Below are 16733 nucleotides of genomic sequence, written 5' to 3'. Positions count from 1 at the left end.
TGTGACCTGTTTTGAAAGCAAAAGGAGGAAGGATTAGTAAGAGATAATGGGACCTAGTTTTACTGTTACTAACCTGAGTTAAAACCAGATTCCACTTATTGAGGTCAGGGGAACTGCACCAAAGTTGCAAGCCCATTATTTGGTATTTCATATTTTTCTCCACACATATTTTTAATGGGTAGACTCTTACATGACAGCTGCCAGGTTTTCAACTGTGAAATTCAGTTGACTTCTTACTTAGAGGAGCATGAGATCCGAGTCTCAGGCGGCTTCTGATTGTCCAAAATACTTATACTCATTTGACTTTGCCTGGCATCTAGTTCACTTGATTACATGGATTGTATTTAGCTATTCTTTTTTTACAGTAGAATCTGCAAATACCAGTTTATGATAGCAGTTTTCGCAGTTAGGTAGTAGGTTGTTGTATGGTAGTGAACAGCTAGTTTTGTTCTTCAGCAATAGGACACTAGGGGGAGCATAAAGATTAATTCTAGTCTTCATGAGGTTCATAATAGGAGATTGATACAGACAATATTAAGGACAAGCAATCCCATCTGTCCAGTTTTCCTTTCCCAAATTTCTATGCTGACATTAAGGGTCTGATGCTGAATTCTGTATGTATTTTGTTTGGTTAAGATAAAGCATCCAACTAAGCAAACTGTCACCTACCACTGATAGGAAGAAACATATATTGTTGCTCTCTGTGCATTCTCTAAATGATGCAAAATGTATTAGCTTAAAAAATGTTTTGAGAAATAGGAGTTGTGATATTCCTGAGCTAGGGGCTTTAGTAATTTTTTGAGATAAGGCTACAGTTCTCTGCATGTATTTTTCTTTCCAGAAAAATATAATATTTTTTCATTACAATAACAGGGCCCCGCAGATTCACTAGGGGTGAGCATTGCTGGAGGTGTAGGAAGTCCTCTTGGAGATGTTCCTATATTTATTGCCATGATGCATCCGAATGGAGTTGCAGCTCAGACTCAGAAACTCAGAGTAAGTTAATTGTTAAGAAAGTTGTAAAGATTTCATGAGTAATGCACAGTAATTATTCTAGGCAGGCAATAAATCAGCAGTTTAATGATACAGTCATAAGTGCTTCTGTCTGTGACAAGAATTTTTGCTGTTTGGATTGATGAAACAGTAACTCAGATTTGTAGCATGGTAAAAGGTAATTGCTGAAAGATACTAACTTTGGGAAGACAGTCCTCTTGGATTATAGAGGTAGTCATCTTGTGAAAGTTAAAAATAGAATGGTTCAGGATGATGGATTCTGTAAATGAGGTCCACTGATGAGCATGGTGGTCATTCCTGCAACTGTAGGTATCCAGTCTGGTTTATCTCTCATGTTTTCTATTCTTATCTGCCTTAGGATAGAGATAGTACTTTTTAGGTTCTAGTTAAAGTGAGAGGTCTTATCTGATACAGCACTCGCATGCATACTGTATCCAATCTGTACCAGAGGTGGCTGAATTTGACTCATGGTCCTTGGAAAATGGATGGTACTATTTCAGGATTAATTCAAACATATAATCTCTGATGATAATTTACTACTTCAGTCTGCCTGTCTTCGGGTGGTGCGCAAAATGCATCTCTTTTTTTTACATGCTGTATATTCGTAGAGTATTAGGATCAGTTCAGTAAAGCATCATTACTTTTTTACACTGAATATACTAAACCAGTATAATTTGCTAATTATGGTGTTGAATTTTCTATTTTTGTATTGTGTCATTATGTAGTTCAAAGATGATTTGCCTTAGAGAGAAAATGTACCGTGAACAGTTGCTGATTTCTTTCTTCCTGTCCAGTATCACTGATAAAATCTGGCTAAATGCATATACACAGATCTGCTATTGTTGAAAGAAAGTGAGAAATGAAACTATGTAACTTAATTTATTGTTAGTTAGATTTTCTACACTTTCTTCTGCAGGTTGGGGACAGGATTGTTAGCATCTGTGGAACATCTACTGAAGGCATGACACACTCCCAAGCTGTTAGTCTCTTAAAAAATGCTTCAGGCACTATTGAGTTGCAGGTAAAAAAATCTTCAGTGACATTTGGAATATTTTCTGAATAATATTTTGCCAGCTGCTACAATGAATTATTTAGTGTCAGCATTCTCATTTTACTGGTTTACAAACTCTGTTCCTAGGTTGTAGCTGGAGGAGAAGTGAGTGTCATAACTGGTCACCAACAGGATCCACCTACGTCCAATCTTTCATTTGCGGGACTAACTTCAACCAGCATTTTTCAGGATGATTTAGGGTCAGTGACTATAGACATACAACCTCTGTAGCCTGTTATTTTAGGTGGAACTCAACCCAAAAAACGTACAAATTCTAGCAAATAATGGATCAATTGTTTGGCTTAATCATGATATACATGGGCATACCACATTTGGTATACATGGGACCTTTAGGCTGTAGGTCTTCTGCATTTTTCATTATGTGATTTGCTGTGCTGCTTTACTTTGCCCCTCTGTAGAGTTATGATGTGATTTGATTTCTTCTCTGTAAATACAGCTTCCTTTGTTTCACTGAGCCTTGGTAGTTGGAATTAATAGATATACCCAAAACACTTTTTCTCAGACTTAAACGGCAAGCCCCTTTCCACAGTGGTACCTGCATTTCCATGTTGTGCTTCCTAGCTTGGGGCTATCAGGAGCATTGAACTGTTCTGGTGTACAAGGTATACTGCTTCTGGTATGCTGCAAGGTACAGCTGTGTGAACAAGCTTTGCCTCAAACTCTGTTATAAACCCGAGGCATTTTTCTTCTAGAAACAGGAAAAGAGAGAATGCAGATTCTTTAGCCACATAGATCTACTTCGAAAGACAGAACTTCAGAATTTCTTATAGTCAAAGTATATTTGGGGAAATGTTCCTGTATGGTCTGTATAAATAGTCTATCACGATCATATATTAGAGGAGGCGATACATAATTAAGCCTTGCAACATCAACTATTGGGGCTAGTTTTAGACGTTTTTTAGGAGTTGTAATGGGCTACAAGTTTTTTAAAGTAAGTGTTTATGTGTTGTGGTAATTGGAGGTACTGGTATTACATCTCCACTTCACTTAGCACGCACTGGTAGTGCGTCATTGCAGGTGTAACTATGCCTCCAGCTGTGCAGAAGAGGTGTTTGGAATAGCTACTTTCAAGTAACAGCGAGCGCATTAGACAGTTAACAATGTTTTACATGAAGTACAATAGCCAGTTCATGATAATAAAAGCATTTGTAGTTTTAGTGGAAAGGGAAATGTATTGCTTAGCTTGAAAGGAAAAATGCTTTTTGTTGAATATTCTGCATGTTAAATCATAAGTTCAGACGACATCTCAATACTCGCTCTCTTTTTCTTAGACCTCCTCAGTACAAAACCATTACTCTGGATAGAGGACCAGACGGCCTAGGCTTTAGTATTGTGGGTGGTTATGGCAGTCCCCACGGTGACTTACCCATTTATGTGAAGACAGTGTTTGCGAAGGTAAGTGTAAATTTGTTCAGTCAATCCATTTATTAGTTAGTTCACAGTGGCTGCTGTCTTAAATAATGGCCTGAGTTTGAAGCCAAAGGATTGTTATGGTTTCTCTCAGCTTTTCTTCCTTAGTGCAAGTGCTCGTCAGAATGTGCTCGCAGCATTTGAAGGCTGTAGTCAGAGGAAGATTCAGAATTTCCAAATGCATGTGATTCTGCATATGGCAGAGTCTTCCTTAAATCTCAAAACTGAAATTGTGCCCATACTTAGAAAAACAGCTCCCCTGCCTTATGTTTAGAGTGTATTTTCTTCAGTTAATAGAAGGGACTGTTTTATTTATTTTGACTGAGAGTCTGAAAGGTAGACCAAGATAAAATAATTGAACTCAGTCTGGACCTTTGGAGAAGTTCAGGTACTGACCTGGATTTGATAGTTTGGACTGTCCTAGGAAACAGCCCTGAGTCGGAGAAAACTGGAATTAAGAATCCCAAACTTTTATGGTAAATCAGAGTACAGAGCTGGATATTGATTACTGATTTTCTTATACCAGCTGCTGAAAACATCTTCAGGTCTTGAAAATTTTACTGCTATGATAGTAGAGTTTAAATGTTATCATAGCTGGACGAAAAAGGTTAAGGGAATATAAAATTCCTGTAGATCTGATTTCTAGATGTTGTGAAACTTAAGACAAGGCAGAGCATACTGCAGTACTAGCAGGCTATACTACAATTGACTGTGTTTGAATCATTGAAAATCAAAACAGTTTTAAGGGGGTTTTGTGCACTGAATCCATCTTACTCAGACCATAAGGACAGTGTGGCAGGGAGAAAAAGAAATGCATGAGTCTGCAATTACATGTTGTATCGTTTCAGGGTGCAGCAGCAGAAGATGGACGCCTGAAGCGGGGGGATCAAATCATTGCTGTGAACGGGCAGAGTTTAGAAGGGGTGACCCATGAGGAAGCGGTTGCTATTCTGAAAAGGACAAAAGGAACAGTCACTTTGACTGTTTTGTCGTGAACTGTCTGCCCAAAGGGGCAGGGTCAGTAAAACTATATTATTTACATTCCGCATAGCAAAGAGAATGGAAATGTTTATATAGCCTTCTTGCTCTTCCAGCTTCACAGGGCTGTGTTACAACAACACTGAAGAAAAATAGCATTTAACCATATTTTTGTACACAATAGAAGTATTTCTCTTACTGTCAAACCACTGGGATTATGTTATGTCAACGATGGAAACATGGGGATATTTTTCATATTAGTATTATAATGAATGCTAGTATGCCACTAAAAGAAAAAAAAAAGGAATGTTTGCATTAATAACCACACAACAAAACTAGAATGTTTTGCTAAGAGGCTTTGGATATTTGAAATATGTTGGAAAAATGATAAAGTCACCAGTCAACAAGGGGTGGCATGGGCAGCAGTAGTCAGAAAAGAGAAATAAGATTATTGGAGAAAGTAAGTATTAACAAAATATGGAATTTGGGGAAAAGGAAAAGTATGTAATGTGGAGGCAGATGATTAATGGACTTAGATGGTTATTTGTATTAATTTCACCATTCCCAAGTAGAAGGAGCAGGGTAGGTGACTTGGGTGGATTTTTTTCTAGTCTGTTCATGTGTTTAAATTTCCTAAGTCATGGTATATCAAAAAAAAAAAAAAAAAAAAATCTGTGGTTTAGTTTGGCTTAGGTTTGCGGGGGGTGGGGGGGTTTGAGGCAGGCAAAATAAACACGTATGTGTTTATTTTTAAAGGAGAGGGCTTGTGCTCAGGAATGAAAAATCCATTTGCTAGTGGAAACTACTCTGGTGAGTGAAAGCACCCAGCAACTGCAGTATGAGAAGAACTATACTTTTCTTTTATAATAGTAGTGTTTTCTAGCATTTATAAGTGTGAAAGCAACCTTCCCAATATGAAATGTATGTAAGTGAAGGTTGTCCTCTTACAACATGCAAGATTAACTTCAGGCTCTGCAGACATTTCTGTGAGACACTTGAATCAGAGCCATAAACAAACCACTCAGGGCAGGTTTACTTTCCTGCAGACAGAGACTTGTGGATATTGGTTAAGCCAAGGTGGAAGAAGTTGATGTTATGGTGTTGCTGCCATTATCGGTAGCAGCAAAGATAGAGTCCTCCTTGGATGAAGGAGGCCTAAAACCAGGAGTAAAGGGCTGAAAATTCCTCCCAGTGAAGGTGAGTAATAAAAGACAGCAGTGCAGGTGTTTCTGCATGAGCATTAAGCAGAAGAGGAGACTTGAGGGCTGCAAATATTGTTTGGGGATTATTAATTTTAGAGGCAGAAATAGAAGACGGTGTCTAGTAAGTACAGTGCAACCATGGAGCTGTTCTTTGGGTAGCAGTGTGGTCAATAAATTTATCAACATTCTCAGTTTCCTAAGTAGGATCCTCACTAAAACTTTATCCAAAAACTGCACTCACTGAAACCCTTAGCGGATTGTAGCCTGCCTTTGCCTCTGCTCCTTCAAACTGGCTCTTAGGAATCTGGCAGATAAAGCACACTTTGCCAATGGTTCACCTTTCTGCAGAAAAATTTTTCCAAGTCTTTTGAGGGAGAAAGATACCTAGCTAATAAGCATGCTAATTAGCAGCAAGACCCTTTGTGTTAATTAGCAAAAAAAAATTGTATCAAAAGGCCACCCTGTCAGTTTTTATTTAAGAGGAATCTGAACTGAAAATACAGGCAATGGTAAGGCCATTATTAGGGGAAGATACAAAAGACTAGCATTTGTTTTAGTGGAACGCAAAAACAGTATTAGGAATGTCTGTGAAATAGTATTAACAAATTGATAGCTATGTCTAAGTGAATTAACTAAAAAAAAGCTACCCTCTGTCTCTTTAACTGTTCTAGAAGTTACACTGTGATATGCTAAGATGAAAGGAAACAGATGGTACTGTTACTGGATGCTGTTGTTATTGAATTGCTCTTCTATACTTATGCCTTGGTTAGAGTGAGAAATGCCTACATTAGAGTATGTAAAGTCACTTTAAATAGTATCTATATTTGTAACAGAAGTAGTGTACAGATACTTTGTTACTGCTGTTGTGTCTAAATGGAGGATTTAAGTGAATAAATTCCAAACTGTCACAACGAAGAAATGAAGTTGCAGGTGTGTTTCTTGTTCCTTTACAATATCATGCTTGTTCTGTTGTGAAAGAGTAATTCAAAACAATTTAAATTAATTTAAAAAAAAAAAAAGTCATTACGCTTTATATGAACCTTAAAGCATCTGCTAAAAATGGCTTTATTTGGATTCTAAGATTTTATCTTTGCTTGCAAACTCTTAGCAAATCCATGAGACCAGGTGCCAAAACTATGACAAGCAGAGGGGAAAAAAAGGATTTTGCAGACTTCAAAAGGCAATGGCAGGGCACATCCCATTTCTAAGGAAGAAGAAATTATATTAGGAATAGCAGTAATGATGTCATAGATGGGATGGGTCACTTCTGCATCAGCGGAGGACTCTGCAAAAAGTTATTCTTGGTGTCTGTTTTACCTATGAACAAACTTTTTCCTAAGTGGGTGTTTCTATGTGAGTATGCTTGACCCCACAGGGCAGATGACTGGTAACCGACTGTTCAGTTGGTTATATTGCTCATGTGGAATTCATGGATTTTGCTTGGTTAATTAAATGTTAATGTCACTATACTGTCTTTTGGGGGTTTTTTTGTTGTCTTTTTCCTCCCAGAGAAGTTATATATGGTTTTGTATTTCTATATGTGGTTTTATATTTCTGTATTTTTATTTTTTATAGGCAGTATAATTTTCAAATGTTTGTGAATGGGAAAACTATTTCTAAAGCAGAACAAGAAGAATTTATTTCAACGCCTTAAAAAATGGCAGCACAGCACTTTGTCATGACTTTCTCCATGGTGCGTAGGGACATGGTTTAATGGTGGGCTTGTCAGTGATAGGTTAATGGTTGGACTTGATGATCTTAAACGTCCTTTCCAGCCTAAATGATTCTGTGTGGGAATTAATATGAAGCTGCCTTGCTTTTTGAAACAGATGGCATTAACCGTTGTTCAGTCTGTTAAAAAAGCATTCCTTCAGGCGTGGGACTTGCCATGAGGGATCAAAACAGTGAGCCATGGAGCCTGGGACTTTGCGTTTAGCTGTGGCTCACACTGACGCTTCAGAACACAGAATCTGCCTGTAGGGCCACACCGGGAAAGCTGTTGTATGACCACTGTTTAGCAGCTGCCGTGCACTGGACCATGGGCTGTAATAAACTTTGCAGGCTTAGCATGTTTGGTTTTCTTTATCACTTGGCATTCAACGCAACTTTCATATCACAGGGGTTAGTCCTGTGAGGTGTACTGTGCTTCCAGTTCTACCAAGTCCTCCATTTTTTAACCAAAAGTGTTTTTTCCATGTGACTGTGTTAACTATGGGACTTGACAGGGTTGGAGTTGAAAGGCCTGGCATCTTAAAGACTCCAGCCCTTTGTCTGTTCAGATACCCAGTCCTTTCTTCTAACTCTGCTTACTTCTCACCTGTTCAGTGCTAGTGATCTTAGAGTGGCATTAATGAAAGAGATTGTCACTTTTTGTAAGCACGGGTCTGAACAAAGGACAGCTGTCTCCTGGGAATGCACACATTTCATTTCTTGGCAGTGAACAGGTATCATTGGCATGGCTTCTTTCCTTTTAGTTGCTCTGCCGGATTTTATTTCTGGGTTAGCTTTATGGAAGCAACGGTATTGGTAATTCTCAGTTGGGAGAGTGGGTGGAATTTAGTAGCCGTTGAGAATCCCCTTCCCTTCAACCTATCCAGCCTTTTTTTAAAATTAAAAAAAGAAGCTGTATGTTCTGTAGACCTAGGCATGGATGTGCCTAAAGAAAAAAAAAAACAACTAGAGAAGAAAAAACTCATCTGTGTTCTGAAGTGGCAAAAAAGATGTTTTGTTTTATTGACAGACTTGCAAGTAGTGTGGAGGAACTTGGTACTTTTAATAGTGTTTTGCAGAGAATGCCTCATCTCAAAGTGAGAGTGACATTGGGAAGAGGCTGGTAGTGGTTTTCCACACACACCTTTTTCTTGCTTTTTAAAAGTAAATGCTTTGAAGCATCTAAAATATTCATGTGCAGGGAGAAATTCTGTCTTAGGCACCACTTGAAACTACTAAGAATAGATGAAAATTTTCACTTCCTTTACAAATGCAATTAAAACTGTGAACACTATTGTCATTAGCATATTCAGCACCTGCAGGGTATATACAGCTGTTTTTATTTCTTTCGGAATTGGAGTTCATGCATCTTCCTCAATAGCTGTGTATATCTTGGTTTTAATGCATTTTAGTTCATAGCCACTATTGCAGGGTTATGTGTTAGCTTGTGAAGTTGTGCCACCGATACTTGGGAAAATCTAACAGTGTCAGATTAGACAGATCCATTTCAAACACTTGAGAACAGTATAGCTACTAATGGAAGATGATACCTAAGGAGATGCACAATCGAAACTTATTGCCATATGTTTTCATTCTGCTGTGGTAAAGTCTTCCACGATGTTACTGAACTTTTTACTCACAGTGAAAATGGTCACATGAAATGGACAGAAAAAAATAGGTGTTACTTCTCTTATTTCAGCAGAAAGGAGAATAATTTCTGGTAAACTACTAATCCTGAAAGCTATGTACGTCTCAGTTGAGGATAACAGAATTATCCAAACTGGATTATGAATTTGTAACTCAAGATTGTTTGTTAAGTTGCAGCAGCAAATTGTTTTTAGAAAGTGAACTAAGTAGGCTTTCACATAGTTTTTTCTCGTCAAGCTACGTTTTGGTCAGTCCATTTTTTTTCATATTCAGATAGGTTTTTAAAATATATAAGTTTTAAAAATTATTATTACATAAGGGGGATGTTTGAATCACAGACAGTAAATCTTATCTGTGTTCTTAGCTGAGAGTGCTACATTGGGTATTTTAAGTGCTTAAGTAAGATGTCCAGTTTACCTGAAGGTAGACAAGTGAAAGGTTTTTGTCTAAGATGGGAAGCTTTGAATTTCTCGGCATTTGTTACTGTTTTCTGATATTTCAGCCTTTGGCAGTTTATTAGTTAACAGTACACTTTGTTAACTGTAGTTCAGTTTGGTTAAGAGTACACTTTGACTGAGCAAGGTAGGCATTATAACTAAAAGGGACTGAATGTTCTTTGTGAGTATTTCTATGGAATGTGGGATACCTGTTTGAGACTCTCAGCATTGGTCAACAACAGTGTGTCACAGTCTGGTGTTTCCATAGTGGGGTTTTTTTTGCGACTCACTGTTCATAGTTACTCCATCAAGAGTGCACGATACCAGGACTGGGAGGACTGAGACCACAGGGCACGTTTTCAGGATGCTTTATCAGGTTTCCACTACTGCACACCAGACGGGTATAAGGGAGCCTGAGTTTCATGTTGAGCACCTCACACATGCACTTAGACTGAAGCACATTAAAGGTCTTTGCAGGGTGTAACTTTCAAGTACCTTCTCATCACAGGGAAGCCATAGCCACTGTGTCCAGCACTTCAAAGTTTCACATTATTGGGGATTTTACAAAAAGCATTGGGAGCAGCATCTTGTGTACTTAATAGGAAATTAGTTATTCTCTCTTTTGGGAGAGTCTGTGTCTGAAACTGTCAAAGACATACACATTCGGTTTTGCCTTGAAAAAATTTATTCATTACTCAGTGTTAAATGGGAATATGTCTGACGGGAGTAGAAAGGTCAGTGTTGCAGATGACTTATAATAATATCAATATGATCCTAACGTTTAAAGCAGCATATGTTCACTGGAATTCCTGTTTGTAACAGGAACCACTGAGGACAGATGATAATAAAGACTGTCATATGGGGAAAGCATTAACCTTTGTTACTGTCACCAAGACCAGAAGATGGTTAGAAGTGATAGTGTTCATATATGTGTCATGCCTTTTTACTAAGTCCACGCCAATTTTTTTTCCCAGATTTTATACTTTTTTACAAGTGTAAAGTTCCTGCAAAGAGCTAGTAGGGTGTATTCTTCTGATGTGCTTGGAATTAAAAAAATGACTTGGTCATTGTTTCAGACACGTCATTTTTCTTGGTTTCAATGAATATATACAAATACAGGTAGTGAAGGAAAATGTCACTCTTAATGTCAGAATTCTCTTGGGGAATCCAGGCACCTCCAAACCTAATGTCTGGGCTGGAGACTTCATTTTTGGTAGCTGGGGATTTAAATAGGACAAGTGACACGTTTAATGTAGTAAATTAGTTTTGTTTCATGATGATCTTAAATGCTGGATAATACCAGCTGCATCTGCAGATTCTTCTTTTTGCATACACCTAGATGGTCACCGCTTGAATTTCCATGTCCTGGAAAAGTCCCTGTAAAGTGAAGGCTTAGGCTCCACCATTTCCCTTGCAAATCATGTTTTAGTGGAAAAGAAAGTCCAGCAGCATTTTGGAAGAACAACTGTAGGTTTCTGTTTGTATGAGAAGTTCTAAGTTTTAGGTCCCAGGCGGACAAAAACTCTGATGCTGTTCCTCACGGACTTGCTGTTTGACAGATGTAGTGGTCAGGAACCCAGCCATCGGCGTAGCAGGCTCCAGGGTCGCTCCCTGATGGGATTGATGCGTGCTCAGCTCTCCTCGGTGGGCATGCAGGTGTGTACCACAAATCCGACAAACTTGCAGCCCTAAAAGTCAGGGGGCTGTTGGTTGGTTGGTTGATTTTGGGGTGTTTTTTTAAGATCTAGCCTTGAGTGTCTTGGCTTTAATTTAAAGATTATGCAGAGAACCTGCATTTGTTCTACCTTTATCTTCAATTCTATCATATACTTCCCTTTCTAAGCATATACATAAGGAGAAGTAATCCACTAAAATGTATTGTTGATGCAGAATCAGGTTGTTCTAACCAAATATGTGGTTAATTACTTCACAAAAATGTTTGCGGTCACAGTCTCACAGTGATGCTTAAAACCCCTTTCATAACGCTGAACCACAGCAGTGATTGCCTTTGTGTTAAATTTTGTGTCTAACAGAGCCTTTGCATAAAGTATTAGTCTGTCCTGGCCAGGGAAGTGAATTGCTTGAGACAAGGTGGGAACCTCCTGAGCTGAGCTTAATTTCCTATTATGACTAAGCACACTGTCTTTTCTATCTGTGCCTTACCTCCTCAGGGGCTCCTTGGCTTTTTTTTGTGTCAAGTGGTAGCTGATCATCAGAATTCTGTGTATATAGTCCCTTTCCCTCTGGAAAAAGGCCATTACTTTTTCTATTGTAGTCACTAGAGATGGAAGAAAAAAATGTAATTGGACCTTTGTCTTTGAGTGCAGGCTTACGGAATATTAGCATTTAGTAGAAATAACTCATTAACAGTTTACTGTTTGCTGTCATATGGCATCCACCTCTTTCCGCCCTAAGTCAGAGACTCTTCAAAGCTATTTATTTTGCCAGCAGCCAAGTGATTCCTGTCTGCACTTCCCCTGCTCCCATTTCTTTTGATTTGCATGTGTGTTGGGGGAAGGTGTTATGTGTGAGGGGAGGATGTCAAAGGCTTTGTGTGTGCACACACACGTGTGTGTATATATATATATATGCATATATATCTGTAGTTTGGGGAATAGTACTGTGTAAGTGCTAATTATTAGCCTGTAGATATTTCCTTCTGGGCATGATTTTTCATTTTCATGGAAGAAATTAAAATAGGCACTCCAACCTTTTTTTTATCCTTAGGTCTCAAAGGATTCTAAAAAAGGGATTAAATATTTGATGTATTTTAATGTCAGGAAAACCTGCAGCAGAGAGATTATCTGTTTCTTCTCCATTAGATTGTGATTATTGTGATTATCGTGATTCCCGATGAGCATTTTTCTAATGTGAGTGTACATACTTTCTATTAGCTTGGTATTTTTTAGAATGGACTACAGTACAGTTTGTGCTTTCAGGGCAATGAAATCCTATTTAATGTTTGGGTCTGGGGTACCGATGCAGTGTTTGTGGGGCTAAGGGCACTTCATGAAGTGCAAAAACACTCCAGGCTTCCTCACTGCTAAAACATTTTTATTTGGGCCCTTTAGTCAAAGATCCCACGTTCATAGGACTCTTCCTTTTATATATCGGAACTGCACTCAATTTTACGGAGTTGATAGTTTGAACTCGTATACCTGTGTATATTATTGACACTCAGACTTCAGCTTAAACTTTAAATCTGTTGGCCAAGCTAGCAAACCTCTTTGGCCAAGCCCAAAAGTGTCAACCCTGAATTAGATTGGTTTCCTTCTCAATGTCAAGGAGAAGATGAACCAAGAAAAAGTCTCTGGGCAACAAGCAGCAAGGAGACAAAGTATTTGCTGGCGCCTGGCAGCCTGTGTGCTTTTCTCTGTAATGAAGGGTGGCTGGAACTGCCCTAGTCTGAATTTACAGCTCAAGAGTGAGAACAGGAGAGGGGAAGTGCTTACCCATTTAGGCACAAATAGGCCTGGAGGTGGCCACCAGCAATCAAGATAATGCTGCCTGCATGAGCGTTTCTTTGGTATTTCAAGAACAATAAAACGTGTTTATGCATTCAGTTGCTGTTTTCAGCTTGGACACTTAACATGGGACCTTGAGGGTGCTGAAGCTTTGTGGGAGAGGCTGTTGGTGGTACCCAGCCCCTTACACACACACACCTTGAAGTCAGACCAGCCATGAAAAGGGACCTAGATTTGTCCATAGATGCTTTTTGTGTAGCTGCACTTCTACGCATTAATCATTTTCAGTACTAGCCACTAGATAGCACTAGAGAATCAAGGTAAATCTCAAACAGCGTGGGTTGCAAAGATTTAAACGAACCCGAGCACTCCAAAACTAACAACCACTGGAGTCTGGTTGCTGTTCAGGTCTGATCGGCAGCCTAATGGAAATTGTTCAATCAGGAGGAAGTTATTTCAACTTCTGGTGTATTTAAAATGTCTACACTGATGAATTCCCAAGCAAAATAACTCATAGAAGTAGCACGAACAGTTACCCTACTCCAACCCTCTTTTTATTACTTTTGATCTTTATCGAAGGCCACAAGCTTCAACAACATGTACATTAAATCAAAAATGTTTCATACTGGCCATCACAAAACGAATGCTTTAAAATTGAAGTAAGAATACAGCTCTAAAAATATCCATAGGGTTATGTGCTTTCCAAAAGTATGCCTTCAAAAACATATCCTCAACAGAACTCATTTGCAGAGAGGGTAAAAACTTGTCTCTGCCTGTCACTTTCTGGAAGTTTACCCTGTCCCTTGCAAAATTATTTGGCATTTTTAGTTTTCCAAGGAGAGTTTAAGGTAATGAAGAAATCATTACTGACCATCTCTGTGATAAGCCAAGAACTGATGTTTTTAATCTCTGCTATGAAAAGCAGTAAGGATACAACTTTTAATTACTTACTGATAGCTTTTCAAGAAGCCCTGCATGAAGTTTTCTCTAAGGGATTAGGAAATGTGAAAAGGTTTTAGGAGAAAGGCATGGGTTTGTGCTTGCTTGTGCTGTGCCTTTTCATAGGCGTTGCACTCCTGTTGCAAACCATATGCTTTATGCACATATGTACTTTTGATCTGCACGTCCATAAACAGTTTTTCTGGCAGTCCTGAGGAATACACCCAGGTATGCATGGTGCCGTGCGAGGTAGGAGACTTGGTGATCTCCTCTGAAAACTGCATTCCCGACTTCGGTTTCAAAATACTGCATAGGTGATCACAGATTCTTCTATTGTTTATTAACAGGGTTTGTATGCCCAAATGCCACATCCTACTTTGATAACATGTCTCAAAGAGTTTTTGGCAAGGATCTAAAATTTGAAGTTTGAAGGTCTTGAACTCCTAGAGTTCTCCTAAAATGCCTGTCTTGCAGGACAGATTCATAACCAGCTCAGGGCATCTGGCTCTTGTGGCATGCTTCTAAGGTACATCAGACAGACTGATATCAAAACAAGCAACCGTACTGCGGCTTATTTGCTATAGGCTTGCTTCATCTTAGGTACAGGGACTTCAGGGACCGCAGTCGTGACTGCCACTGATAGAAGCTCGCAGGAACTCCCAGCAGACTGGGCCGATGCATGTGTGAACTCTTTCACCCGGTAAGCTCTTCCTTGCAGAAAAGGCAGCCGGTTATCAAGAGATGCATGGGCTACATTTGAGGCTTGCTTACACTTAGAGTACATCCAGAATATCATTACCTACCAGCTTTCTATAGAAATTCACCTTTTCCTGTCACTATGTGAGAGGCGTGTGTTTAAACAAGATAAGAAATTCAGCAGCACTGAAGGCTGATCGTCTGTTTCTCCACAATTTAAATGAAGATTTTGCAGCCCTCTTCTTGCCTCCCGCGCCAGTCCCTCAACTGCAGCTCGGAGGGCTGAGCTTTCTCAGTGATAAGAGTCAATTATACTAACATAGAACAGAGTAAGGTTTGTCAGTCACGCTTCCAGCCTGCTTCAGGCACCCTTTACCAGTCGGCAGCTATTTGCAGTTGGCAGACCGGCAAAGCCCGTTACCTACAGGACTGGAAGGTGAACTGGCCTTATAGTGCAGCTAAAGCAAGATTAGCGACCGACATTGTGTCACAAATCCTTCCAGCCCCTTTTTGGCCTTACGTACTTGTTGCACGTACAAAACTATACTAAGCACGTCCAGGCTGCTACTGTACTTCATTCTCAAATGCAGCAGGTTTTACAGAGTTCGTTCTGTGATGTGTTTTGCTCCAAGTGCTGGTGGCAGGGGAGCTGTTTTTGTAAGTGCTTTGAAAACAAGTTCCAGCAAAACTGATCTTTATCAGATCCCGTTGAAAAGGCTGCACATACTGAATAGTGAAACAGGCCAGTTAAATTTTAATCCGGGTTACATAAAAGATTGTTCTTAAAGTGGCACATATTGACATTGTTCTCACACCCATTAACTTGAAGCTGGAAAGTGAAAAGGCCAAGAGACATGTAAAACCTCCGTGTGTGTGTCTGTGCATACGTATATAAACAACTTCTAGGCAGGTTATGGTAGAATCACAGAAACCTTCCTGCAGCATCTTGGATGTTGCGGTGGTTTGCTTTTTCCCTGTGGGGTGGGGGGATGGTGCCTTGCAGACTGAGAGTTACGTAATTCAATAGCTCTTTTGGGGGAAGAGTCCTCGTTTTGGGGACTGCCAATGCACTGTCAGTGCACGTGCGCAGTGCTGTCAATGCACTGAGAATCTTTTTCGTGCGAGTTTGGGGAAGTAGTGAGGTTGTGCCCAGAAGCCCACGTGTGGCCTGAGCTGGGAAGATTCCTCAGTAAAGGCAAAGGGATACAACACGTACACTCAGGCAAAGGGCAGCATGCATTTACCTTTTTACAGATGGGATAATTTAGTTGAGTTGCCCATGTACAATTCTAGGCCGTTGTTTTTTAAGAGTATGTGCTGTTGGATGCTATTTTTTGTGAAGCACCTGCAGTTACTGCAAGAGGAGAAGCAAGTAAAGACACATGTGCCTAGATAAACTGCACTATCACTCCTGAGAGCTGTAGGATTGCACCAGTGTGTCCTAGGAAAAATGAGAATTCAGTATGGTGCTTTATTTCTTTTTTTTTTTTTTTATATCTGATAATATTTCTTTATCTGTAGTGAAACTTGAAGCAAGAATTTTTCCAGGTAAGTAACTTTAATAGTTCCTTGGAAATTAGTATCTTTAATACTCATTTTAACGTATATATAAGGTTTCTCTTCTGATTAATTTTATTTTAAAAGGACACGGAGTTTTTGTATGCAATTAAGAACAGTTTTTTTCTGTGTTGTAAAGTCACACTTTAGGATATTTTAAGATCTAAGAACAAGTAAGCTCTATAATGTGCCAAACTCAGAGATCGCGTACATACCTGTGATACCTATTAATCTACATCAGAGACCTTTCATATTTACACCTGTGTACCTCAGACGATAAAATGGCCCGAGGCAATTGGTTCCCCCTTTGGTTTCAAATGCTGTTCCATTAGCATTGGGTTTAACTTCCCTTACATGCAGGACTGCTTCTTAAATTGCCACGGGGAAATCTTTCCTTGTTTCACCTTTTGCCACGGGAATTAACTATTACTCAAAATCCCAGGAAGGCTGCTGTAGCTAAAAGTTCAGTAAAGAGAATTGCAATGGCCAGCTGCTGGGTGAAGTGGTAAGGCCAGGTGAGAAAGATATACGCAGAAGCATCAGAAGCAACAGAATGCGGAACAGCCTCAAGACCTGGAGGGCCAAACATATTTTCCATAACCCATTT

The 16733-nt window shown here is 39.3% G+C and overlaps 1 protein-coding gene across 34 annotated transcripts in view; it reads left to right on the top strand.

Annotated features, from left to right (window-relative positions):
• MPDZ (multiple PDZ domain crumbs cell polarity complex component) overlaps positions 1–6589 on the top strand; it is a 99681-nt gene extending 93092 nt beyond the window's left edge. For all 34 annotated transcript variants that reach the window (XM_074569009.1, XM_074569008.1, XM_074569004.1 and 31 more), the window contains 5 exons: positions 874–996; positions 1931–2035; positions 2153–2265; positions 3358–3481; positions 4345–6589. In XM_074569009.1, the coding sequence (XP_074425110.1) occupies positions 874–996; positions 1931–2035; positions 2153–2265; positions 3358–3481; positions 4345–4491 (612 nt within the window). In that variant the 3' untranslated portion in view covers positions 4492–6589. The remainder of the gene's footprint in view (positions 1–873; positions 997–1930; positions 2036–2152; positions 2266–3357; positions 3482–4344) is intronic.
• Positions 6590–16733: the final 10144 nt, after the last annotated feature.

Source organism: Larus michahellis, chromosome Z, assembly GCF_964199755.1.
Source record: "Larus michahellis chromosome Z, bLarMic1.1, whole genome shotgun sequence".
Lineage (NCBI taxonomy): Eukaryota > Metazoa > Chordata > Aves > Charadriiformes > Laridae > Larus > Larus michahellis.
Note: the sequence above shows the minus strand (reverse complement) of the source record. Positions and strands in the feature narration are given on the sequence as shown.